A 27,367-nucleotide genomic window follows, 5' to 3' on the forward strand; every position below is an offset into this window, starting at 1 on the left:
ACTGGTGAATTTTCGCATCATCGTGTCAACTTGCAAAATACAAACCACCATAGAGCACATTTGTCGCGTGTAGTGTCGGGAGGACAAAAGCTATTCGCTTGACCATTCCAATGAATATTTAGCTAGGCTCTTCCTCGCCATCCGACCCGCACATGCGGTGTCTTACAAAAAGCCAAGGACGAAAGAATATTGGAATGGTGTAAATTGTAGTTGAAACTCCAGGAATACCAAAACAACAATATCAACAGCAATTCCACTATATGATTATATGATTACATAAAAATTCGATTTGCACGTAACTATACGCCGAGTCTATATTCCCTCGAGACCTGCTTTCTGCTTTATGCTATCGGCAAAAGCCCATTACGGGATCAAGGAAATGCTGTTTATATAATCTGCGGGACTGTCTGAAATCTTCCCGTCCGAATCAGCACATCATGGTAAACATATCGTCATAAATAATTGATGCGTGACGTGTCATATCAACTCCCCTTGCATCAGAGATTTGGATTTAATGAAAGCGGATTTGATGATTTTGGTCGGATTCGGATCGGATATGACATTTATCATAATCATAGTTTTAACTTTTTCATGCGGCTGTTGCGACATATTCCACCCATTACCCGAGTTGGACAGAATACGGAATTAATATAGTATTGGAATTTGAATCTTAAAACAGGAATATGATATGGATTTGAAAACACTAAATCTAGCCATCTCTTCCTTGCATGCACATTATGCAGCTTCCCATGAGTCGAATGTCACGAAATAGAACCGCCTCCATTCAGTTAACCTGAATGCATGTCTAATGAAAGAAATAATCTCAATAAGCCGAGATATGCCATTCCTCTCTGAATTAATTATCTCTTCAGACAGATTGAAAGTGTCAAAGTTTCTTCGGTATTATCAGCGTTTGTTGCATTTGTGGAGAAGAAAATGCGCTCTTGCCGAATGGGCAAAGGAAACAAATTTGACAAAGCACAATATAGCTGTGTCAAAACAAGTAAGATTGATTTCACATTACCCATCACTGCTTATAAGAGGAGAAGAAACTAGTCGGTGAGATGAAATTTTTCTACGCATTTTATTCAGAACACGCTACAGTTCTCAAAATGGGTTGAAAAGCAACGGAAAGAAGCGAATAAGTTCAGCAGAGCCGGCCTCACGTATACGCAAAAGCGAATGCTAAAGCTAATCTTGGAGTCTTCCGCATTGAAAGAGGCTATTCTAAGAAAGTGAGGAGAAAACCTATTATACTCCTACAATAGATACAGTTGAAAATGCAAATGCGTAGTCCACTGGTGGGAAACAGTCCGCCGTGTAAGAGGATGCCGTCAAAATGAAATATAATATGTTGTAGCCAACTTGGTTTCAATGTCATCATATCAAAAGGAGCATTGCAAGCAGTGGATCCCCGACTCGTAACTCCTGTGTTGTGCAGGGTGTATAGGTTCACTTAGGTTGGCTATGCGTTCTTAGAGGTATGGTCATTAACGTAAGTTAAGTACTCAAGTTAACTACGTCTACTTTTATTCTTAGGACTCAAGTAGGCGTTGCCTACCGTACTATACTTATTAGACGGGTTATACGTTTAGACCATTCCACCATCTACCGAAAAGTAGAAAATAGTTTATTGTAGGTTTTGCGTGAACTTGCACACAACCTGTTGAGAAACTATTACAACTATATAGAAGTATGTAGGTTTTCAAATCTTTGATATATGATTATTATTGCATTTTTCCATGGTCTAATTTACCTCGTCGGTATTCGCAGGAAACTTGTTGGTTTGGAATCACAGATCAGTACAGTCTACAGCAAAGCCACTGTATGCAAACTCGGAAAGTGCTACCATTTTGAGCCGGGATTGATCAAAATAATGCGGACATCACGCGATTACGAGTGAGTATCCATCATGTCCTGCTTCCTGGGATAGCCAGTAAGGTTCATCAACAGCTTGACTTCACGAATTCAATCCCAGCGAGTTACTGTGGGCTTGGAAAGGTTGGAGAGATGCGATCGGACCGAAGACCAGAAAGGACTGGACCGCGGCGGAAATTCTACGAAACAAAGGCGCACGAGAGAACGGTTAGTTCCTTCGAGATTGTGAAGTAAATTGGAAGATTCGAAGAAATGTCAAACTATACTAGAAGATTGCCCCGAATAGATAAATCTTTTGTAGGGGAACGAGAATTTACAACAATGGATACACACCACGATTCCAATCCCGTAATATTTTAAAAATTAGTCCGTGATGACATCTTATGAGCAAACATATGGAAAAGATACACTCTGCCAATTCATATACGCTTGTATTGTTCTGTGGAATGTTGGATTAAAATCACATAGATAGGTTTAGGTATAGTACAGTGGTTCTCAACCATTTTGTCTTCGAAGAGCTTCTTGGAGGTACAGAACTTCAATATACAATTAAATAGTATATTCATATTGAAATGAACCCGAATATTTTCGGCTGACACTCGTCAGGGGTAATCTACTAGTTGCTGACGATTACCCCTGACGAGTGTCAGCCGAAAATATTCGGGTTCATTTCAATATGAATATACTATTTAATTGTACATTTTGTCTTCGTAAAATAAGTTTTGGGTCGAGTTTAGCTCAGTCATCGTGCAACCGTCATCGTGCATTGAGCAAATAGTATCAGAGGCTAGTGATAAACAGCAACAATTTGACTTTTCCTGGAAATAGTATCATACTATGTGAAAATTGTGGAGACTTTCATTATTTAGAGCAAATTTTGCAGCTATGTCTCTTAAAATGCGTGTTCGTGTCTTGAAAATCCGCGCGTTCCATTTTATATAAACGAGAGGCCATAAAGATAGGTGGAGCAAATAGAATAATAGCGTGCAACGCTAACGACGACACCTTTATATATGATCGCAACATCTTCGGCCCTAGAACAGTTCTGGCAGAACTAAGAAACAGATTTTGTATCGAGCACATCCCGTCCAGCCTAATCATTACTATCCGCAGCGGAAGACTTCTAGGATAGTATATCACTGGAGAAAAGAGATTCCGTGCTGTGGTTTCAATCCCTTTGGAACAGATTAAACAAAATTGTATATTTGTGTATTGTTGAATGTATATTTCAACCGACTGTTCACTTATGTTCTGAGACTGACCACTTCAAATCGGAAATATTTTGCAAACATTGCGAAGTTACCGAGATTATGAGTTTGCATAGTATGGGTTATTTATTCTCAGACGGCTGTTCTGTTAATGTGAGTCATGAAGGTTTAGCAGCTAAGCCTAAGAATCGAAACTGCCTTAGACTGCCCTTTCCCTAACTTAGAAAATTAAAAATTAGGTTATCAATCGTGTTGTAAATTTAGAGGCTTTGCGGACCCCCTGAAAATGCTTCGCGGCTCCCGGGGGTCTGCGGACCCCCGGTTGACAACCACTGGTATAGTATGAACTCGAGATACTTCGATAAAACGAATGTCATTCTAAATAACACAATGAAATAAATAGAAGTATAGAAGTAACGCCGTAAATGTCTACACAATTACAAGTCTAGCGATGCTCAAGACGTCAAAACGTCTTCCAGTGTAAGTAGAAAATGTGGGGTCTGAAATCTTCTCAAGTAAGAAGTTTCAATATGTTGATTGTCGAGGGGTCGCGCACGCGTAGTAGTTAATCGGAGTTGGCTATACTTACGGAATTGCGAGATGCATCTATGCGACTAACGCAAATGACTAACGAGTACAATCATGTAAAATATATTCAGTTAACTGAATAAACGGGATGTTTCCTACGGTTCTTATGATATATTTCACTCATAAATGTGACGCAAACTCATCGCAATACTACTTCTACTTTTCAAAATCCAACGTTTAATAAGTATGGAATTCTGCTTGAAGTACTTCCAGGCGAAGTGGAAGTGGTCTAAATCTAAAGCATCACTTGAATATAAGTAGTGCAAGTAGGCAAAACATACTTGAGTACTGCGACTAAATAGAACTATTCGTTAAGAACCAGTGACACCCAGTGACACCCCGGAATATGCATAATCGTAATCATATGGTAAACTTAATATCCAGCCAATTTATCCGCAAAACACATTCACTCTGAAAGCAATGTCTCGCCGATATCGATTTATCTTCCAGAACGACCAAGTGCACGGGCCATTTGATGCGGAATGACAACGCAAAAGCAGATTGACGGTTTATGGCCCTTATATATCAATGATTCAATAATTTACTAACGTTTTTAGGTTACGCCGACATCGGAGATTACCTGAGATCCACATACGAGACCCCGGATTTCGAAAAAGATATTGATGAGTTGTGGGACTCTTTAGAGCCGTATTATAAGGAGCTGCACGCCTATATTAGACGGAAACTCCATCATGTGTACGGGAACAGGGTTTCATTGACAGGGCCGATGCCTGCTCACATACTAAGTAATCCTAATCTTCGAATATTAGCAATTCATGTTGTGTGCGATATGGGAATCAATTTCCCCATTTAAGGTGATATGTGGGCGATGAAATGGGACGGTATCAGAAAGATAGCAGAGCCCTATCCAGATGTCCCAGGATTTGCTGTGACGGAGGGAATGCGCAAAAAGAACATGACGGTCAATCAGATGTTCAAACTGGCCGATGAATTTTACCGTTCCCTCGGTAAGCAGTTTTTTACACACGGTTTCCATTTTCTTTATGGTTTAAAATCGATAATTTTACTAAAAAGCCTATAGAAGTGGGTCGTGCTGCAAGTCGGCAGATGCTGGATTATAATTAAGTCGGTGTGGTGTAAATGACCATTGTAGTCGTAAAACATCATGAATACTACAAAACGACAACTTCCGTGTAGTTGAGAGTTAGAGATAGACGCTATTTGTCGGTTCATATTGCTGTAATTTTGTCGTGATATCCATCGGCCGCAAAATATCGACTGCGCGTGGAAACGTATAGTGGGCTAATCAATGAACGTATAGTGGCCGAATATCGTATTTTAAATGAACATCTAATGAACATAGTTTAGGAAAATACTACTCACGCCTTACAATTTGTAAAGTACAAAGTAGTTTTTGGGTATATGTTTGCTTCAACTCTCTGTGTGAAATTGCCGGGAATATTGAACTTTACTGCACAACTGGGCGAAATAGCCTCTGTATCACGATATCTGAATTTCTTATTGAATACTTCACCCATTTCTAAAACACATTTGGCGTTTGACCTCAGTTGCTCAGATGCACTTTGGAATTTCAGAAGTAGAAACCTCTCATTACTTGTTAAAAGTGCTCGACCTCATAACAAAAAACATTTTTGAACTACTTACTTGAGTTGTTTATAGACCATTCTTTTTCTACTTTCACTTCAAGTAGCTTTAACTTGTCTTGGGAATTGCTACTTCCACTTTTTATTTGAGCAGATATTTATACCTTCGCGACCACTAGAGAACAGGGAAACTGTAGGATTTATCCAACTACCTAACCAACCTGATATGGAGATGACTAATTGTAACTATAAGTACTTTGTTACCGAAATATATGCTCTTCGGTAGTGCCCATCTCCACGTCTTCACACCAAATCAGTCCCATGCTCTACTAATGGAATTTTAACCTATTTCAGGCCTACCCAAGATGACGCCAGAATTTTGGCAAAATAGCATGTTCACGAGACCGAAGGACAATAGGTCGGTTGTTTGCTACGCGTCGGCACACAACTTGGAAGGCGATGATGTCAGGTATCGCGATTACCAGACAGCAACCCAATTCCGCTTCAATCAATTTCAAATAACCGTTTCAGGGTTAAGATGTGTGCGGCGGTTACCGGCGAATACCTTTATGTAGTTCACCATGAGATGGGACACTGTCAATACTACCTTGCGTACAACAGGCATCAACCGGAAATATTCCAGGCAAGTCACCAGTCGACTTGGGTGCATATGTGTAGCTAGATATCTGTTGGTTGCAAAGTGACATAACGTGACGATCTGCAGCCAGTCTAACACGGCACACATATAGCCCAGATCTCGTTAATTCTTCTCAAGATTGATAGACCGCACCTGGTCGTTTCGAGATCTTTTCGTGATATCGCATTCAGTGGCGTAGTTAGAAAAATAGAAAGAGAGAACATGTTTTATGAGTTCAAGAGAACTCCCCCCTTGAGCCCCCAATAGGGTGAGCATCGAGAAACCCAACATATTGGGGCTTGGGGCATCGTCCTTCATACTCTCATAATTCTACGGGGAATTCCATCACCGATCTTTATATTTCCGTAGCGAAAAAAGTGTGGCATTACGCGATTCACGAACGATTTGGATTTGCTAACAGAGGACGCAAGACTTTTCTGTTTGTATGCCTATATCAGCTTACTACGCACCAAAGTTGGCGTGCATTAATTTCGTAGACACGCGAAGAATTTTGCAGATTTTCGTACTGAAATGTAATTGATTGTATTGATGCGAAAATATCAGTCTTTGAATTTTTTGTTATAGAATTCTGAGTATAATTGTAATCGCAGACTGAAATCCAAAATGTCCGTACAGGGACATAAAGGGATACAAGGATATATATCCCTGGGTCCTTACCACAACGTAAAACCCGCCAAGAAATTATTCCAACTCTGGTCGTATGTAAAGCAGTGTTGGGATCAAGTCACTACCTTCGAGTCACGAGTCATTTCGAGTCATTGCACATTTTGACTCGAGTCAAGTCAAGTCAATCGATTTTCGAAGGTGACTCGAGTCAAGTCAAGTCACTCGTTTTTTGCAGGTGACTCGAGTCAAGTCGAGTCAAGTCAAGTCACGAGTCAGGTCACAATTCAAGTCAATTAAATTGGTTTTTCGAAGAATGAGTGATGATTCAAAGTCATTACATTTTGCTAGATTTGTGAAAGGCGGATGTATTGGTCATATATCTTGCATTAATAACGAGTATAAAGTCTAATATACATGCCAAAGGGCGTTGTATCGCTCACGCAGACGTAGAGCAGCAAATAAAATACTTGAGGCAAAATAGAGGATCGAATACGAAGCGTCGAGAAGTTGAAACATTATTGATATGGTAATACACTACCCATCTACACAGTGGCGTATCCAGGGGGGGTTTTAGGGGGTCGGAACCCCCCCCCTTTTCAAAATCCTAAAAATTGATGTAAAATATAGCCTCTAGTATTTGCTAATTTATTAGTTTAACATATTCGTTTTTACGTATGAGAAGGCGAATATGGCGTGTTAATGTTATTTAAGGGGACTAAAACCCCTAGCAAATCTTGGAATCATGCGCCGAATTAGTCGAAAGGATAAAATAGGTCGTTATATTTCGCTAATTCCATACGAATTCTGCGCTTGTTAAGCTACATTTCAGCAGTAGTTGCTGACGTTCTCAACTTTCTTCCCTCGATTTCTCTCTCGCCTTGCTAAAACGAGAGACGCATTTTAGGAAAATCTAATCTAATTGGCCGACGCGATACGTAATTGCAAAGACGAAGTTGACGGCAATCAACATCGCCCGCGAATTCGCTGCGCCTGCTCGCCTCGAAATCCTAATTAAGAATTGCACGGCGTGTTGATTGATCAGCGAGACGCAGACACGGCGGCACCGGTACGACAATGCTATTCTCAAATCCACATTTTCTTCGCGATTATTGGCGAGAAATAGTCTACGATTGACATTCACATTTCAAAATACAAGCCTAGCAATCCACGTTCCCGATTATTAGGTGGCTTGCTGGCGTCCAAATACAGGCCTGTGATGTCGCTGAACGGGAGAATTGAGTAGGCCTAGTAGTAAAGTCAACCTAATTATATCGGCTGACTAGTTTCTCTGTCGATCAATTTATTATTATCCCAGTGTGTACTCTGTATTAATTATATATATATATCGTCTTTCAATTAAATAAACGGGAAACAAACGAACATCAAGATAATGAGTTTTCGGCCCTTATTAACTGACTGACTTGCGTATTTGCAATTAAAGTCGAATTACCTTCGCGCGTACTACACGCTCAGCCGTCAGGCTAGTAAAGCCATCGAAAAGCACACATTCGTGTACGACGTACACTGTTCACACCTCTCCCGACCTCTCTGTGGCGATTGCGATCGCCCTCGTTTATGCTACCGCCTTATTCCGCGCTTGTTCGTCCGCTGCGATACTACCGACCGTGCGCATAATATCGTCAAAACCCAACAAAATCGCGCATCTCTGGCCGGAACTAGGCGCTTGGAGACGGGCGGCGTTTGCTGGCTCATGACTAAATGTGAGCAATTACGAATTTCTTTCAATCATACCGTAAAAGAAACGCGATTTTCAGGCATGTCTGTATCGTATTCGTACGTCTCCCACTCACCGCAAATCTCTTTTTATTATTAAACTATACAATATCGTAAATATTCGCCATGGCGTGGAGACGAGTAATTGTAATGATGACGTCATAATAGCCTATTTCGTAACGCACCTTACGAATACAAAACAAAATCAACCAACAGAAAGATATACTTGGACCGATCACCACTGCAGCACTGACGCAAATAAGACGAAATTTTCTAGAATTAACCTAAAACGATTATGCTCCGTAATTTTCATCCAAGTTTAATTTACAGTCAATATTATGATCAAATGCTTCTGTAACACTATGTTTCATGATGATTTTAGTTCGCAAAAAGTTTATGAAACGTCTCTTTATTTTCAATTAGCCTATACGAAAGATGCCTTTCCAAAGATTGAAACAACATTGACGAGAATATAATAGGCATGCTTGCATTTAATGAAGACATTCTTTCAAGATTGTGCTGGATGCAATGTCTTGTTACGTTCAATAGTATGATGAACTATATGTGTTTGCCTTATGTAGTTTTCATGATGATGTTAAATCTTACATTGTGTAAGAAACGCCTCTTCTTGATTTCAAATAAACGAAAGATGCCTATTTCGTAACGCAAAACCCCCCCCTTTTTCGCGCTCTGGATACGCGCCTGCATCTACACATCCGTGAGAATATAAACGCATAAACTACATTCGTTCCATTCAATTCATACAAGGAGGTCGGCTAAGGTGGGCACTGCGCGATGTAACCCGTCCAAGAAACAGAGATACGTTTGCTATTAGATTATACTTCTGATTTCACATAAACGTAAGCTGTCATCAGTTCGTTTTCGATCAATTTATTTGTGATGTAACAAGGGGTGCCACTGAAAGGTACAATCAGTGAATGACTGGTTGCTCTCACAAGTGACACATGCGTATCGCGAATAATCCGAACATAAAAAAGAGACAGATATTTAATTGACACCGTTTACTTGATGACTTGAAATTGACTCGTAAATTTTGCTCCGAGTCACGAGTCAATCCACATTTCTGAAGCGCCGAGTCAAGTCAAGTCAAGTCATTTTTTCAAAGTGACTCGAGTCAAGTCAAGTCATACGAAAAAGTTGACTCGAGTCTGACTCGAGTCAAGTCATGACTCGAGTCATCCCAACACTGATGTAAAGGCACTCTTTGCCTAGCTGTGTCCTGCCTATTCACCTGTAATTATCTCCAATGATCACAATTGCTCGTATAATTCAGTCGGGCGCCAACCATGGTTTTCACGAAGCGATCGGTGACACGGCTGCACTGTCCGTTATATCACCGACTCATCTGCAGAAGCTGGGCATTCTTACTCGTTCCGACGGCGATGCTGCTTTACAAGACAGTACGCTTTCTATTTACTCGTCCGATTTAGCGCTACCAATCCAAATCCGATAACCGAAATCAATCTATTGCGATTCAGGGCAAGATATGAATTTTTTGATGCAAAAAGCCCTTGCGAAGCTGGTCTTTTTCCCGTATGCGATCACGATGGCGAAGTGGTCATGGGATGTCGCGCGCGGAGTTATACCTTACGACCAGATGAATGCCGGCTGGTGGCGCTACAGGTATATCCGTATATAGGGAGGCTTGCGTTGAGTATGGATTTTACTGGAATGACCATCACCATTTATACTATCATTTTCATCAGTTAAAAACACCACAAGATTGCGACGCAGTGAAAAAATAATAGGACTTACATTATTCCTTCAATCAAACACACACCTCTGTCGATAAAATATTGATGAAATGGCATGTAGATAAGATGTATGTAGGTAGGGTATTCATAAATGACCGGTACTCAAGAAATCATTCAGTTTGGAACCATTAGTTTTTTAATATTGTCATCATTTCAAAACATCACAAAACTGCGATACAATGAAAAGATAGGAGGGTGTCGAAACAACTTGGAGTAGTCTTTTGACTTGAATGCGGACATGCTCGACGACTGTCGGATAGCCGGCAAGATGCTATTCCACAATTGTGGTCCGGCATACTTGATAGAGCAATGCGTTTTCTTGTATTCCGAACTGATCATATGGTAGTTGTTCTTCGTTGACGCGCGTGTTCTGTACTTGTGCGCTTTTGACTCCGAGGTGAAGTTGTCAATCAGTAGGCCTATCAGTTGTCCGTGTCTAGTGCCCTAAAACGCAATTCTAACAATCCGTATTGACTATTGAATCCATCTGCATGGTAATCCATACGAAATCGCTGAAAATTCGGGGTATGGTGTTCTTTTGTACATGTACTGTAGGTTTTTGTGTTTGTTTATTAAACAAAAAGATTCAGTGCTTCTCAGCTGTCGGTCTGTTGCATCATGGTAAAATATTGCGAACAAAGAAATGCATCACGGTCAATAATTATAATGGTATACAAAAAGAGATTCCAGAAAATAAGATTTCGTCACGTTAAGACAATACAATCAAGAGTCAAAACCATAAATGGCGATTAGAGGAAGGGTCCTAAGACAATGTACTGCATAGGGTTACCATACGTCCTGTTTGAAGAGGATGTATCCTTTTTTTGTCAATAAATTGAAAGTGTCCTCAGAGGTCGTCCAAATGTCCTCTTTTTTGGGAATTTGACCTCTTTTTCTAGAAAAAGTATTAAAATTCGATCAAAAACTCGACCCCGAGTTTTAGTCAACACAGTACTATCGGTTGAAAAGTTTTCAAAATCACCGGTTTTATTTTCCGGTGCTAGAGCTTTATGTATTTTAGAAAAGAGTCCTCTTTTTCGTATCTCAAAATATGGTAGCCGTAGTACTGTAGGTACAGTGTATTAGTGCGTACTTACAACAATATTAATTTACAAATATCTCACGCATTTCAGAAAGAAATACCAAGGCTTGATACCTCCGGTGATGCGTACCGAAAAGGATTTCGACCCAGCATCAAAATATCATATCGCAAATTTTGTGCCGTACGTCAGGTACGACTCGAATCTGCCCATTCTTCAGTTTATAAAGAATGTTGAATTTTACTATACTGTTCAGATATTTTGTCAGCCACATACTGCAATTTCAATTTCTGGAAGCTTTGTGTGATCTGGCTAAACAGACTGGACCTCTCCACCGATGTGACTTTTCCGGATCTAAAACAGCCGGGGAAAAGTTCGGGTATGAATAAGCGCGTGATCACAATATGACTGCATACGTTCTTTATCGTGAAGTTTGTATCATCATGCGTTCAAATGAGCAATGAATCGAAGTCCCTGCTCTCGTTATAACGCTGTGCTGACCTGTCATACTCATAATTGTCAGGTCGTCTCAATTCCCGGCGCTTACGAGACCAGATTATGATAATGTGAGCACTGAACACTGAGAACATCCAAGATCATTATTAACCCACGTCGAAAAGTGTAGCTATAGCAGTAGGCCTATATTATAGTGGCTATAGCAGTAGGCCTATATTATAGTATACTACTATTTATTTCTCCTATTTCTAATTTCTTTCGGAATTGATGATCGCCATTAATCGCTAGCCAAAATTTCAGTTGATATGTAATATTATTGTATTATTGGAGATAGCGTAGTGGTGAGCGTCGGCGCCATTCAAGAAGGCAGCCCGAGCTCGATCCTCGCCGTCGAAGGTTATTCTGGGCTCCTCGTCCCCCGTGTCGTTGTTCTAACGGCGACAAAAAAGCTCAGTAAATAGACCCGATAAAGTAAGAAAAAGAGCAAGAAATAGCTTATATAACGGGACCGACGAAGAAAAAATAACATCAAAGAGGACTATGACATCGGGCAGTAGGTCGAGGTATAGATGCCAGTTCCAAAGACCTCAACTGGTTGGTCGTTCGGCATCCCCCTATCTGCTCGGCTTACAGGACATTGTGTATCTTGCATAATCGCGTTGTACATTTTGAAAATATAATCTGTCGATCGATTGACTATAGATTACTAACCTGCCTGTTAATCATCTATAATTGGACGATATATTGAAAGTTCTGTCTACCATTGCATTGTCTAATTTCTGCATCGCCACTACCTATTGTCGGCCGATCTCTCATAGCTACAGCAAACACGCAGCGCAGATTACATTCGCGATGCACAATTTCCCATATACTGGTAACATCGCCCCATTGCCGCAAAAAAGACTTTACAATACACCTTCCATGTACAGGAAAATGCTTCAAATGGGACAGAGCCAGCCTTGGCCCGTCGCGCTCCATGAACTGACCGGCACGCGGAAGATGAACGCTAGTGCCGTTATTCGCTACTTTCGACCGTTGCTGAACTGGTTGAAACAAGAGAATCAACGAATGGGAAATCACGTCGGATGGTAGATCGCTTGCTGTCACTGCTCAACGGGAATGAAACGCATATTCAGGAGACAATAGCTTTATAAGTACTGAAAGCCCCGACCAATCATTGGTGGTCTTCGTAGGTTTACACGGTTGTCTGTAGTGTACAGTGCACCGATTAAACACAGGGGATATTTTAGCAGTGTGATATTGGTTGCATTTGCGTGTGTCACATGCCAGAGATCTGCTCGGTAATTGCAATGCATTACGGAAACCAATGCTGTGTTGCCTGATAGTATGCGGGTCGTTACTGTATCGCTTGTTGTTAGGATATCTTGAGATCAAACGACTGGGATGAAAGTCGGAAGCGCGCACGCTCCCAGCGGTACTTGGTAGGCTACCAAAGGAATTTATATTGTCATCAGGAGTGATGATCAGATTACCGAGACGCCCGAGAGAATCGAGGCTATGCGTGAGACAATTACGCAATGCGCATGGCTTGTGGCTTTCGTGTAACTCCAGTTAAAGGCAAAATGATGAGTGGTATTCTTTTAATCAGGGCCGTAACTGCCGAACCCCAAACCCCCCAATTGGGGGGGGGGCGAGCTCGAAGGAGGCCCAAAATTATTTCGTCAATTAGCATAAATTATAGAGTATTTTTTGAAATTTTAGGCAACTTTATCCAAAATTATCCGCGATTTCAAGTTGCCAAGTATCTTGAATATTGGGTACTCTTCCCACAAAAAAAAATACGCAAGATTTATAGAAATGGGCAGGGTTGTAACCAAATCACAAGGCACCGAGTCACAAGTCAATCTCACTTTTATAGTTTTGACTCGAGTCAAGTCGAGTCATTTTCAATTCACCACCGAGTTAAGTCCGAGTCCAAGTCAGCGAAAAGAGGGTCGAGTCCGAGTCACGGTATTATGACTCGAGTCGAGTCCAAGTCATTGTGTTGACTGCTCAGTTTCCTGTTAATGTCTTGTTAAACCCACCTTTTATAACTCTGTTTGGTGATATCGAATGGTTCGCATTTATAATATACTAATTTTCATCACTTTTAGCAGTTTGTGTTCGCATTTGCAAGTACCAGTACCAATAGACGAAATCCCAATAGTGTGTTTACTTTACTATTCTTCGAAATTACAATGAAATGTTGGTCTTGGCCGTCTGCGTCTCGAGTCATATGACTTGGCTCGAGTCATGCGCAATGACTCGAGTCCAAGTCGAGTCAATACACAGATTGACTCGAGTCGAGTCGAGTCATTTCCGTATTTTGAGAAAATGACTCGAGTCAAGTCGAGTCATCAGAAAATCATGACTCGAGTCAGACTCGAGTCGAGTCATGACTCGAGTCATTACAACCCTGGAAATGGGCATATCAGCGTCGGCCATTACCTCGCCACGACGCACCAAGACGTATAAAGTATTGGGCCATGTTACATGCGACTGCAAGAAGTGTGCCAAAACGATCGGCAGCGAGAAAACCTTGACCGAAAGGACTGCCCTTGTGCTGACCGAAAACTTCGTTATATATACAAAATACATGTGGGTTTAATAGTCCATAGGCGCCTAAATGACTGGCACCTAAATGTTCCTGTCTGGACAATCTGAACCTCACAAGACAAATACCACCCCGCAGGGAAAAATTATATACCAGTGAAGAAATACCAATTTGAAATCGTGAGATCTTTTAGTTTAGTACACGCATGCGGCCCTCAGGGCCGCGGTTGGGAATCACTGGTTTAGTACGTTTCGGCGATTGTATATTTTTGATATAGCAGACAGGAGGCCACGCAATAACATCATGTAACGAAGTCATACCAACGGATCCACCTGCCCGAAGGTGTTATTTATTACGGTATTATTTACGGGCTCTACATTTTCCAAGACAACACCTGACTCAGCTCTACCGGTAAATCTGATTACGTGAGCAACTGAGTGTAGAGGACAAGAAATTGATAGCAATATATATGCAATTCCCGGTCTTACTGACCGATTTTATCTTGAATTATCGAAAATTTTCGCGCTTCGCGCTGGCTTGCTACGCAATACACAGGGCGTGTTATTTTTGGCATTTCAGGAGCCAGATGCCAAAACTGCCAAAAATAAAAATTTGAAAATGCCAAAAATAAGCAATTTTTGGCATATGCCAAAAATAACACGGCCTGGCCAATACATCTATACTTTCGTGGCAAAGTGAACAACGTGGTGGCGGCCTGGAGGGTCGGTTTGTCACCCTATGGTAGGGTTGCCATACGTCAGGAATTTCCCGGACATGTCCGGAATTTCACTGTTCAAAGTAGCGTCCGGGAGGAATTTCTAAAATATGCCAAATGTCCGGAATTTTGACGTAGCCTCATAATTTTTTCGTAAATCAACATAAAAAACATTATTTTGGGGAATATTTATGCTGATGCATGACAGTTTTCTTCGCGCTGCGCGCGATTTACTATCGCATTTACTATCACCCTCGCCAAAATTACAATAAAATATAAATAAAAACTACCTTTATTTACTGGAATAAGTCTAATCGCAATTATACGAGAACGGTATATTCCTAGATATCGTTCAGGCCGTTTAAATTCTTTATTCAAAGAGAGTGGTTCCAGACGTAGGGATGGTTTGCCTTTATTCTGGGGTTCGCGAACATGTTGTACGTAATCAGCTTCCAAAATAGCCCTCGAGTAAGTCCGGGCAAAGGTGCTGACTTCTTTTAGTAATCAGCTCGTCAAATTTTGATCTGGGCCACGGAACATTTTCAAATTGGAGATGGAGTCGCGACCCTAAAAGGTTGAAAACCACTGGATGTGACGTGTTTATAAAGCTCCGTGGTGCGCACCGGCATAAGGCTGATAAACAATCTTATCGGTGGGACATGTGAACATGACTTAACGATGTACAATTACGCTCCCCGTATTTTCGAATTCATCATCCTCCACCAGCACTACCGCCAAATCTGATCATGTGGGCGGAGAGCAGTAACTATATAGTAATATATGGAACAACCAATATTATTGACAGAATTCATTCAAAGAAATTTAACGACCAGATGCATATAGAATCATACAGAAACCCCATCCCCCGAAAGTGACATCGATTACCCTATGGTGGGCTCAAAATAATTGTTTATTTGAGCGGGAAGGGAATGAAAAAAAGTGATTTCGGTCCCGGTTACATAACACACAGCCACATATTCCTGAACCGGATCGTGACCACCTCTGGTCTGTGAGTAAAGCCTTGCTAGTGTGACGTCACAACTCATTTTGAAATCCAGTAGTGGGCGCTAAAGAGTGTCCGGAATTTGGATTACAGAAATATGGTAACCCTACCCTATGGGAGCCCAAGACTCCCGTTTTTGGGGACTGACGAAGTGCTGTTTCGTTCCTGCCAACGGGTATACAATACATCCGGAGATGTTTATTTATTATTGAGGGGTCCTACCCTTTCAAACACACCTCACTCTGCTCTATCGGTAAATCTGATTACGTGAGCAGAGAAAGGATAAAAATTGATAGCAATATATATGCAATTCCTGATCATATTGCTCGATTCAGTCATGAATTATAGAAATTTTTCGCGCTTCGCGCATTTAGGCGATAAAAACTGACTCACTAAACGGACACCCAATATAGATGACAAGCAGCTGTAAACACCGTACACCCTGAGGGTGGTCTGGGGGGCGAAGCCCCCCAGAAGTTAGGTTTATTACCCTATGGGGGGGCCCAGGACCAACGTTTTGGGGGGGGGGGCTGACGACGTGCTGTTACGGCCCTGCTTTTAATCACACATTGATGAAGTCTATGCACTACAGGGAGCCGTGTGGGTCGATGATATTATATTGTCAGTCACATTATTGAACTTGCGGTCAGTTACTTTTCGTTAGTTCCCATTGGCAGCATACATAAAGATTGCCATATTATGCCAATGCCGTAATTGGCTCTCAGACAGGCTGGATATAACATAGTATGCACCACACGGCGAGCACCGCCGCTCTTCGGCGTGGGCCATTAGCGTAGGGTTGCCATATTTTTGTGAAGCAAATTCCGGACACTCTGTAGCGCCCACTAGCGGATTTTAAAATGAGGTGTAACGCATTGACAGTCAATATGACGTCACACTAGTAAAGCATTTCCCATCGACTACATACGCTATACAGGAATGAAGTGGAACATAGGTCGTGCATTGGGCCATCTGTAATGTGAGCTCTGGTAATTGCTACTTGCTAGGGTTTGCAATAGATTCCTGCACGGGCCGGATGAAATCGTTTGCGGGCCGTGTCTGGCCTGTCAGGATTGTGTTTGACAGCCCTGCTATACTGCTAGGTCGGTGCGGCTATCTCTTCATGTGTTTTATTCAGGTCCGAAACAACATTTTTTTCTCCCCCCCCCTTCCGCCCAAATAGCACTGATCTTGCGCCCACCATAGGGTAGTCGATTTAACTTGTTGGGCACTTACTATATGCAATTGGTTGTTAAATTTTATGCATGAATTCTTTCAATAATATTGATTCTTCGATATATTAGGCTACTGTAAAATGCACCAGCAGGTTGCACACCCGGTGATTTCCAACCTTTTATGCTCGCGACCTCATTTCCCACTTGAAAATGTTCCGTGGCGAAGTTCAAAACTTGATAAGCTGATTACAAAAAATTTCAGCGTGCCCAAACTTACTCACGGCCTAGAAAGCTGATTACGTCAAACATCATCGCGATCTCCAAATAAAGGCGGACGACCCCAAGATTTGGAACCACTGTCTGTGATTGAAGCATCCAATCAGACTTACCTAACTCTAGGAATATACCGTTAGCTTATAATTGCGATTACGATCAAACTTATTTCAGTAAATGATGGTTATTTATATTTATTTTGATTGTATTTTTTGGCGAGGGTGGTGCCTGGAGCTCATACTGATATCATTACACGTTGCATTAACTCGCGCGAGGCGCGAAGAACAATTTTGAATAGCATACATCTGCTTGAAAATAATATTGTTTATGTGTATTTACGAAAAACTTTTGAGCCTGCTCCAAGCCTTCAAAATTCCGGACATTTAGGCATATTTTAGAAATTCCTCCCGGACGCAGATTTTTCAGTGAAATTCCGGACGTATGGCAACCCTACATTAGCGCGCCACGACGCACCAAGGCATTCGACTTTTTAGGCCATGTGACATGCGACTCCGAGAAGTTATATATAAATGTCTAAGTTTAGTTGTCCATATGTGCTAAATGGCTGACGCCAAACGTACCTGTCTTGGCAATCTGAACAGCACAAGACAAATGCTATCGCGCAGTGAAGAAATACCAATTTGAAATCATGTGAGTCTTTTAGTTTAGTACGTTTAAGTGATTTCAATATCTCTTGACATAGCAGACACGATGTCATCATACCAACGGGTCCACCCGAAGCTGTTTGATTATTATTTACGGGCCCCATATTTTCCATGACACCTCCCTCAGCTCTACCGGTAAATCTGATTATGTTGGCAGGGAAAGGATAACAATTTGATAGCAATTTACATGCAATTCCGGAACATATTGACCGATTTAATGATGAATTATATATTTTTTTCGCGCATAGCGCGCTTAGGCCACAGCAGCTGACTCACCAAAAGTTAGACAGATCTCGCTGATAAGCAGCGGTAAAAAGGTACACGCTGATGGGGGGGGGGGGTCTAGGAAAGTTTGGTTTATCACTCCCATAACTTTGGTTTTTCACCCTATGGTGGCCCAAGACCAACGTATTTTTTTTTTGTGTGTGGGGGGGGGGGGCTGCCGAAGTGCTGTTTCGGTCCTGCAGGTAGCCCTTGGAATGCTCCTGAGTCCTGAGCAGCAGGCTCTATATTGCGCTATAAGACATAATATTGGTGAAAATTATAAACTGTGTTTCCTGAACTACAAGTGCTCCATGTAGTTGAATTGCAAGTAAAGTAGCCTACTGCTTTCTTACTCAGCTAGAATTTTATTGTAAATGATAGGACATGGGATATATTTTTGTAATTATACTGCCACCAATTAGAAGTTCTGAAAAAAATATGTCATATTTTGATTTCGGCGCAACACATCGGCTTATCGGCAAAAATATGATAAATCGGCGATGTCGGTATGAGCAGAAATATTAATATTGACCGGGATCTACTTCGGATTATTTCCGGACATAATTTTCCGCTTGACATACGATCAGCGAAATCGAAACTATTTTTCGTGAACGCCACTACCAGCCTACGTTGAATATACGTGCGATCCTGTTATTTATATTGATCCCTCTTGTATTCAAGGTTGCACGTGCGTCGTGCACACCCTTGCCGTAAACTTTCGCCGTAGATGATGGAAGAGAACAAAGGAAATCATTTTCATTTTGTGTACAGAGGTAAAAATTCCATCAGAATACAATTTGAAGTCGAACATAAATTCATGATCGGTATCTGAATTTCTGAAGTTCCATTCCCACTGGGCCGAATTGAAATGAACAAACAAGTCAGCGATGAACAATGTTCATTGACATGGCTTTTGATTGGAAACGATTTGATTGAACAGCATTACGATATTGGCAAAATAAGATTAGGATGTGACCTAAAACTTCGAATGACGTTTAAATTTCACGCGACTACTGAGCCAGATTAGGATTTAAATATAACATGCCCGCTTCTTCTGATAAGTCCCGAGTCAATTTACCATGCCATGGTGAGAAATTGATGAACTAGGGACGCGGAGCAGTAGAATTATCACAACAATTGTTATGATTGGTAATTGGTATATTTGACGCTTCCACTGGTTGGAATTGAACCAAATTTGGTGAGCATCGTTTCTATAGACAGCCTAACACTTTCATGGGGTGAACAGAAACAGAAAATTTTGAAATTTTTTATTATTTATTTTTATATAATAAATAGAAACTTTCTTCTCCTGTAGCAAAGCGGTTACTGGCTGGAATTGAACCAAATTTTGTGTGTAGGCTTAAATTAGGCAACCTAACAATTTTATCAAGTAGCCAGTACGATTTGAGAAAAAAAGTCATTTTTGAAGAGCCCTAATGAGCGTATAGTGTCGAACTGTAGCACTGTAGACAGACACTGCTGACACTCAACCTGTTACGTGATCGTTGCCTAACAATTGAGTTCTCCAACATAAACAAAGCGCGAGTGATCTAATCCTGTACGTTTAAATTTAGCGTTGGGAGATATTAAATGTTACTTAGTGATCGATCGCATCGAATTTCAACAAAGGTCTTGAGACGCGCGACGTATCTGCAACACAAGAACTCGAGTTCATCCCATTTTAGCACAGATTGAATTTAACGCGCCAGAGGTGAACAATTCGCTAAACACGGCATCGCGCGACATTAAAATAGCATATCCGATCTGTCAGTTATGATTTGGATAAAAAGATATGAGCGATTACGTGCCTGCAGCGAAAACAATCTTCGTTGAAATATAATAGAATCATCACATATTATGGGTGTGGAAGCGTAGGCTACAACCATACGTTTTATCCAGTATGTTTTGAAAATCTAGATAGCTGCGCTGTCACTGACCCGATAAGCACATTGCAAGTAGCAGACGATCTCCAAATATCGCCATCACGGCAACGTCATTGAATAGATAATACTGACATACTGTGAACAATACGAAATGAACGGGTGAGAGTTATACTTATTACAAGCACCGTAATCCCTTTGTGTATGAAAGCCTCACATCCGATGTATACGAATGCTAATATTTGATCAACGCTCTTTACACTCAACCTCTGACAAATGACAGTGAGATATTGCTGCGGGAAGCTGCGGAATATGTTGCCTCGACTTAGCCTACCTGTAGGCTTCTAAGAACAGATCGTTACCGCGCGAAACGCTCATAGCTTCAAGATTCACATTTGATTCACTCTACCGGTGCTGTTATTTGCTGGATATATCCCCAACCAACCGGGTTAGGTGCTGGTGGATATAATCGCAGAATCAGAACGTAGGGTAGCCCTAGTCGGCACTGCGCCGAATTGCTCTCTTTGAAAGCGGTTGTCCCATGCCCCATCGAAAATATCAAATCAAATTCGCAACCTCATCAACAAAATTTGTGGTCAGTTACCTCAATGATTATTCTTGCGTTATGCTTCAGAATATGATAAATAAATGAATCGTACACGAAAATCAGAGGTTGTATTCGCAATATCACTTCAGCTGTCAAGGACTCGGAGAGTATTGCTGGGACTAAATGATTCATGCAACAGAAAACACCGAGCGATTTTGAGTTGTGCTATTGATGATTCGAGAATCAAGATGACTTAACTTGTGCAATGTGCATGTATCGGTATACAATACAGGGTGCCATGAGCAAGAAGATGGCCATTCGAAAACAAATGGTCGACACAATGAAAGCAGTTGTGGCACACTGCTGGTCAAGAAAGGTTCAAATATCGCAGTGTAAAGCATAATATTGTGTATTGTAACGTACCGATATATAAAATTTCCTCTCTATCAGGTACTTCATCGGCTGCATTCCTATATTTTAGCACACCAAAACAAAGCGTAACTCGCAGACGATACAAGCGCTCATTCGTCACGCGTGCAGTTCAACCCGAATCGATGTGATATTTAAAATATCATTCTCTCTGCATCGTGAGATTTGTCAAGTGTTTGCAAATGGTGCCGAGCAATTAGAAGGCCTGAAAAACAATTTTACTTCCATTTCGATGATAAAATATAGAAGAGAGTGGCAATTAGTGGCCCAAGTGAAGAAATTAATTATTGACTTGCAACGCTTTATTTCGTTCGGATGATTCGCGGTATGGCGATGTTCGCACCTGCGCATTTGCAAGTCCAGGTAAGAATTACAGTTAGATCGACTGGAGTTTCGTTTCGTACAGTCTGTATGGGAAAAATAGAACAAGTATGCTCCTCGGACAATCTCCGCCATCTGAGGGCTGTCTACATGGAAAAGAAACCACATTACAATTTCTCACCAAAGCTTAAAAATTTGATGACCATGTAAACGACTATATGATGGCTTGCTGAGTTATCACCTATTTCAAATTATTAGGACGTCATGCGGCCCCTATTATTTCGCACCAGTGTGTTGACGTCACAAACGAATCGTGTCATTACTTTGTTCCGTGAATTTTGTGGCGTCCTCCTGTAACTGGCATGTATTGTTTTGTGGCCCTCTCTTTTAGGAAACTATTATTTGCAAGGCATTTTCTGCAACCATGTAGATGACGTTACTGACCAAATTCATGGACGTGGTGGGGAAAGGTGTTAACGTATTGTGTAACGGTGAAATTACGTTGACGAACCCTTGCGACATGCCAGTAGAAATGAAGTCGCGGTATTCAGATTAAAACAAGGGTGGGTAAAACACCCATTTTAAACCAATCAATACTCCCGTACGCTCATCATAAACAAAACTCCGTTGTAGTAGCGGTGGTACAAAACACATCACAATTCAATTTTTGCGAGCGATGGGCGTACGCTACTGCGGGCAGGCAGATAATGCTGCTGTCGTTTTATTGTCCCTGATAATAATGATGACATCACGGGCCAGGCGATTCTTCCTCTTCGGATGGTATCTTCAACTATCAACTTATAGCACATCACCCTTTGGGTATAGGATTTTATGTAACCGATCTCTAATGCTCTTTGATCAAGAGCACATAGATAAACCTCTAACAGTCTAGCGCATGAGCAGGGTTACTAGAGTCGACGGTGGACTCTGAGAGTGTAATTTTCAACCGAAAAACAGTACAATGACAATATAAATACAGCATCACCACAACGAAAATGTGATGGTAACTAAAATAACTCTCAGTCTGATATTAACGTACTTTGACATCCGTTTCCCATTATGCGGCGCAAAGTCAACACTTTACGTGTTTTGAGTGGCGCATTTCACGACTTCTTCTTCGACTTGGTCGCTGTGCGATTGGGTACACGGTGACCTTCCTTTATGTGGAAATTTTCAGGAAAATGGAAAAGTGGTAATGAAAAGAATTCAAGAATTTCGTTAAATATCCTCGCGCACAATAATTTTCGAAAAAAATGTATAATTTCAATTGACAGCAGCACAAACTCGCGACTACATTGCTCGCCGCGCAACATCTGAAGCCGTGATGTTTGATGTCCATAAATCGCTCGAGAACGAAGTGCTGGAGCGGGTCCTATCGTAGGCCCCGCTTGGCGGATAATGAAAGGTCTATCGTTCAACAATACTCTGACGAAATTTCAATGATTTTGAACCGAAACGCCAACTGCCCTCTATGGTTGTGAAATCGTGAATCTCCACGATTTACCCCTTGAATCGCGGATTTTTTGAAAATGGGTAGTGATTCGCTCCAGTTTGACTATTTTTGCAATGGAACACACGAGAAGGACCTCCAAACCATGAGCTATATATTAAAAATAAAATGTGAGTTATGATGGCAATGTTGCTCTTCCGTAGATATAGCATATATAATGCATTATGCAATTGCAATATATACGTACAGTTGGGATATGTTTCTGTTCCTGTTACGATATTTGTACTATTATATAGGGAAAGCATTAACCGGCGAGGGTCGTTTATCATGATGACGTCACAAGTCCAGTGTCATCGTTCCTAAGGTTCGGATTTAGCGCCGCGGCAGAAAGGGTTTTAGAATCACTGAGCTATAATATCAGATAAACACGTTGCTAAGCGGCTGCGGAATTCACTGCGCATGAGAAGTTGAGAATACACGAGACTCCGTTTGTAATTGAATCAGAGATATAATATTGTCTTATAAGTAGGATATTAAGAAGGCAACGCTTTGTGGAATATGGTTAATCCGCAAAATCAATTTGGTCCAATCATTGGGATGATGCTGATGGAACATTCAGAAACGACCGAAAGTCATGAAATGAAGTCATAATACACTATTCATATCTGCGAAATTAGTCAACGATTAAACACTGTTTACCGATCTTGGCAAGGCCGAGTGGATTAGATTAATTCCGTAACGAAAGCAGCTACACTTTTATGATCAAAGATATCCTACAGGTACAAGTAACAAGTACTAATCGATTTATTCATCTGGTAAGCTAAATCGTATTAATATGTTTAGGGTAATACCTTCAGTATCACAAATATTTTATATCGTACTGGCACTTTAACCATTTATCCAACTCAGACATTCACACTAACATATTACAAAGAGTATATTTTGGATAAGAAATAGATGTCACGCTCCATATAAAGCCCGGAATTCTACTGAAAATGGTAAGTGCAAAGTATGCGCTGTGTATGTTGAAATCTTATGATTTGCACCAAGAAAAGAAATTATCGATTAGACGCATGTTGCTTGCAACGAGTAATTTTCTCGAAACGTGACGGAGATACTTGCCAGCAACGTATTTTTGGTGAAGAAGAAATTTATGTCGTATTCTTGGCACATTCAGCTGAGGAAGGCTGCTGAATACAGACTTATTCCTTGTTCCTAATGAGTACAGTACTGTAAGTGCGACCAGTGAAACAGCGGTGTGTGAGGCCTGCATCAGTAACGCCAAGCGCTGTGTAAGTGATAGAATTCCCCGAGGAGATTTAATTGCATAAACTATGATCACGATCAGTAACACTTACCAGTAAGGGAAATGTTCGATAATATGATTGAAATTATTTGGTCAGTAAAATTCGCAGGCCAAGCGAATGTCAAGAGTCCAAAAGTATTAGAAATGGAAATAAACATCCTAAAGCGAGTATTCTCTATGAACCCATCGCGTACCGCGTAACAGAAACGAGTCATATCGAAGTAATCTGGCTAGAAGGCAGATACCAGATAACACGATATTTTTGTGAATGGAACTTCTTCGTCATGGAACGGCGAATATCGCTTCATGGCGAAGTGACGAAACAATATAAAGAGAACTAGAGCGGGGAGAATAACATCTTTTGTAGCGAGAGTAAATACTTTTACGCTAGACGTCCGCCAGGAAAAAGGCTTGGCGCGTTACCTTGCGCGGATTGTGTTTTCCATTTCAGAAGAGATAGCTTACTCGTTCACTTTTTACTAGATGTAGCTGCGCAAAATAGAAGAGACAGATACTACAATTCGCACATAGTTTTATTCATAAAATTAAAGTCGTCCGCGCGCTAGTACGATGTCATGAAACGAGTTCGCGGGTCGTAGATTGCCGAAGGGCGTCATAAGAGTTTAGCGAAGAATCATAGCGGATTTTTGTTGCTAGTTTTGTGGAAGCGGAGAAAGCGATAATAATTTGAGGTCTCCAAGCCTAGGACTTCCTGGAATCCACTATTATGTGTATTATGCGTATTCAGAATTATGGAAAGATAGCTTTTTGCGCAAGTGCCGTTCTTTCTGCCGCCATATCTATTATTTATATTTGCAGTTATCGCGTTTCCGAACGCATGTGTGCAGCTACCATATAATGTTTACAATTTTCCACGTTTTTGGGGCAACTCAGGATTATAATTTTGCTTTATCTCAACGTCGCCCGAATCTGTATATCAGCTGATCTTCGCAGATTATCAATAAACATGTTCATTGTTCAAGCAGGGCATGAGATTTGCAATCGGGAACATTGCTACGTTGACATCATCCGGCTTATTGCAGTGCAGCATGTGCCAGAGATCTAATGAATAAGTAATTTCCATGTCAGCGGCAGGTAGCGATAGGCGTATGGTTGCAGGGGCATTTGTTATAACTTTCGCTTTTGACAATTTTACTCGCATGACAGACGCGATACGCGCTGACAAACGAACCGGAAATGTAATTAGTTGTGGAACATAATTCTGACAAGGTCCAGTCACGTTGTACCAGCTAATACATTATTCATCTGTTCTCACCTCGTCAATTATATTTTCCAACTTTTGATTACGGGGATTTCGCTAATTTCCACAATAACATGACCGATTTAGGATATAATTAAGGATTACGTTTTGCAATTAGCTTAATTTGTTTGAACTCGCCTTCACTATTCTTGAACGTTCTATCAAGTAGATGTGTATCGGTTATGTTTGTGCATCTTCTGTGGTCATTGCGATATGGAAGGCCAGACGAAAGTACAGGCTTTGACCGATATAGATAGTGTTAACTTTATCTGTCTGCACGGACATATATATATAGTACACTATATGGGATGTAGCCTTCGTACGCTCTCTTGGTAACGAGTTGACCTATTTCGAACGCAGCCCTCCACTGTTGCTTGCGATCCATGTATATTCTGCACTAATCAGACATTTGAAGAGCTTCTTGGAGGTACAGAACTTCAATTGTATATCAGACATTGCAAACGGTCTGTTATGATAACAGTCAAATTTGATTCATATGTGGTGCAATACGAACACACGATTAATAATGACAGGTTAAATATTGTATTATCCAACCAAGGGAGGAAGCGCTTGCAATTTGAATGTTTTCATCCCTGTATTAACCCTATGACCCCCATCTCCATCGTAGGCGCATCGTGACATATCGCCACATCCGTGCCGTCTTGAAAACTAGAGCAATTGATGAATTGCGGGGCTATCAGCGGTTGTAAAACGTGTTCTCTATTGAATCAAAATCGTACTAGCGTCGCAATGCCATCCGCAAACAGTGCCACTCACGTGGGAAATAATTAGCGACATCTTCTCATAGCAATTAAACGCTTATTAGCACTTCGTAGATTATAGCTGTTGTCACACCGCCTTCTCTGCATAAATAAACCACGATTCGAGCCAGCTATTTCGATATGCATCGTTATCAATGTGTTGGAGTTGGTTTAAATCTTGCAATGCCCCTTTGCAAAGGTATTCCACTGCAGTGACCGTGCACTGTCAATTTTGATTACTATCTTTCCAATAAAACAGGTCGGGTTTACTTCGTCAATAGACTCCGTCTTGGGGCCTCCATTTTGTTTAGGCCCGCGTTTTGTATAACTATCGCAGGAAGCGACGCAACGACAGGGCAAAAGTACTTCACCAACTGGTAAATGATCATACGCGCAGTATCGCGTTACATCGGTGACAAGAGGGCTTCGGGAGATTTGATATCAAGTTACTATCGATCGCCTTTAGGGTAATTCTTAGAGACGGAAAGGCAGGCATCCTATGTAGCCGCGCGCGGACTATTATTTAGTGAATTCATTACCGCAATAGTAGCGACGCATCGTATCGTTGCAAAATTACCTTGACATGAAAGATGACCGCACGATACGCACGGCGCGAGGCCAAAAAATTTACGTGCCACTGCACATTCGCTATCCAAATTTTCGGATGCAATATCGATACTTTGTAAATTCTATTTTTTAACCGTGTCTTGTTTATAATTTCGTGACAGCGTACGATAAACACGTGTAGGCTAATGCCAATCAGCACGATCCGCGATAGTTGCTAGCCAAAAGGATAAAGAGCATTGTCGATGCGCGTAGAATTCCTATCGCTCTGAATCGCGATGTGTGACCAAGAGGTGCCATTGTTTCCTGCAACGGTAAGTTATAAACTCTCCCGCAAATATCTACGTCGCCCGATTGAATTCCACTCGACCAGACTCACTACTATTGCAGTGCAATTAGGTCTGTAGCGAGGAGTGCTTTCGAATATTCCTAACTGTGCTTTTGAATAACGGACATCCGTCAAAGTTTTATTGTGACGTCAGAATCACGATGGCGTGTTGTTTTGAATTGAGGATTCGGCTACCACACGCACATATTGCCCTTTCCCGGTAACTCGCTCGATATCACATTACCACTCTATTGAATTTAGTATTTTCTAAATTCGAGATGGCCTCGCTGCGAAAACTTGATTTATTTGATCGCCCGTGAAGATAATTGCCGGGCATTATAGTTAACTACGCTATAAATACGC

General features: G+C 41.2%; 1 protein-coding gene across 3 annotated transcripts in view; it reads left to right on the forward strand.

The window, feature by feature from the left end:
- Positions 1-27,367, forward strand: part of LOC145434039 (angiotensin-converting enzyme-like) — a 78,346-nt gene that overhangs the window by 35,789 nt on the left and 15,190 nt on the right. For 2 of the 3 annotated variants that reach the window (XM_080311317.1, XM_080311318.1), the window contains exon 2: positions 26,841-26,990. In XM_080311317.1, the coding sequence (XP_080167443.1) occupies positions 26,955-26,990 (36 nt within the window). In that variant the 5' untranslated portion in view covers positions 26,841-26,954. Of the gene's footprint in view, positions 1-872; positions 1,004-1,092; positions 1,236-1,773; positions 1,900-1,978; positions 2,086-4,231; positions 4,421-4,489; positions 4,643-5,593; positions 5,709-5,770; positions 5,883-9,531; positions 9,659-9,736; positions 9,882-11,145; positions 11,245-11,308; positions 11,432-12,437; positions 12,758-26,840; positions 26,991-27,367 lie in introns of those variants that run through there. The other variant, XM_080311319.1, reaches the window with a different exon arrangement.

The sequence above is a fragment of the Botryllus schlosseri genome, chromosome 2 (genome assembly GCF_051294905.1).
Source record: "Botryllus schlosseri isolate E-star chromosome 2, Bs_hap1, whole genome shotgun sequence".
Taxonomy (NCBI): domain Eukaryota; kingdom Metazoa; phylum Chordata; class Ascidiacea; order Stolidobranchia; family Styelidae; genus Botryllus; species Botryllus schlosseri.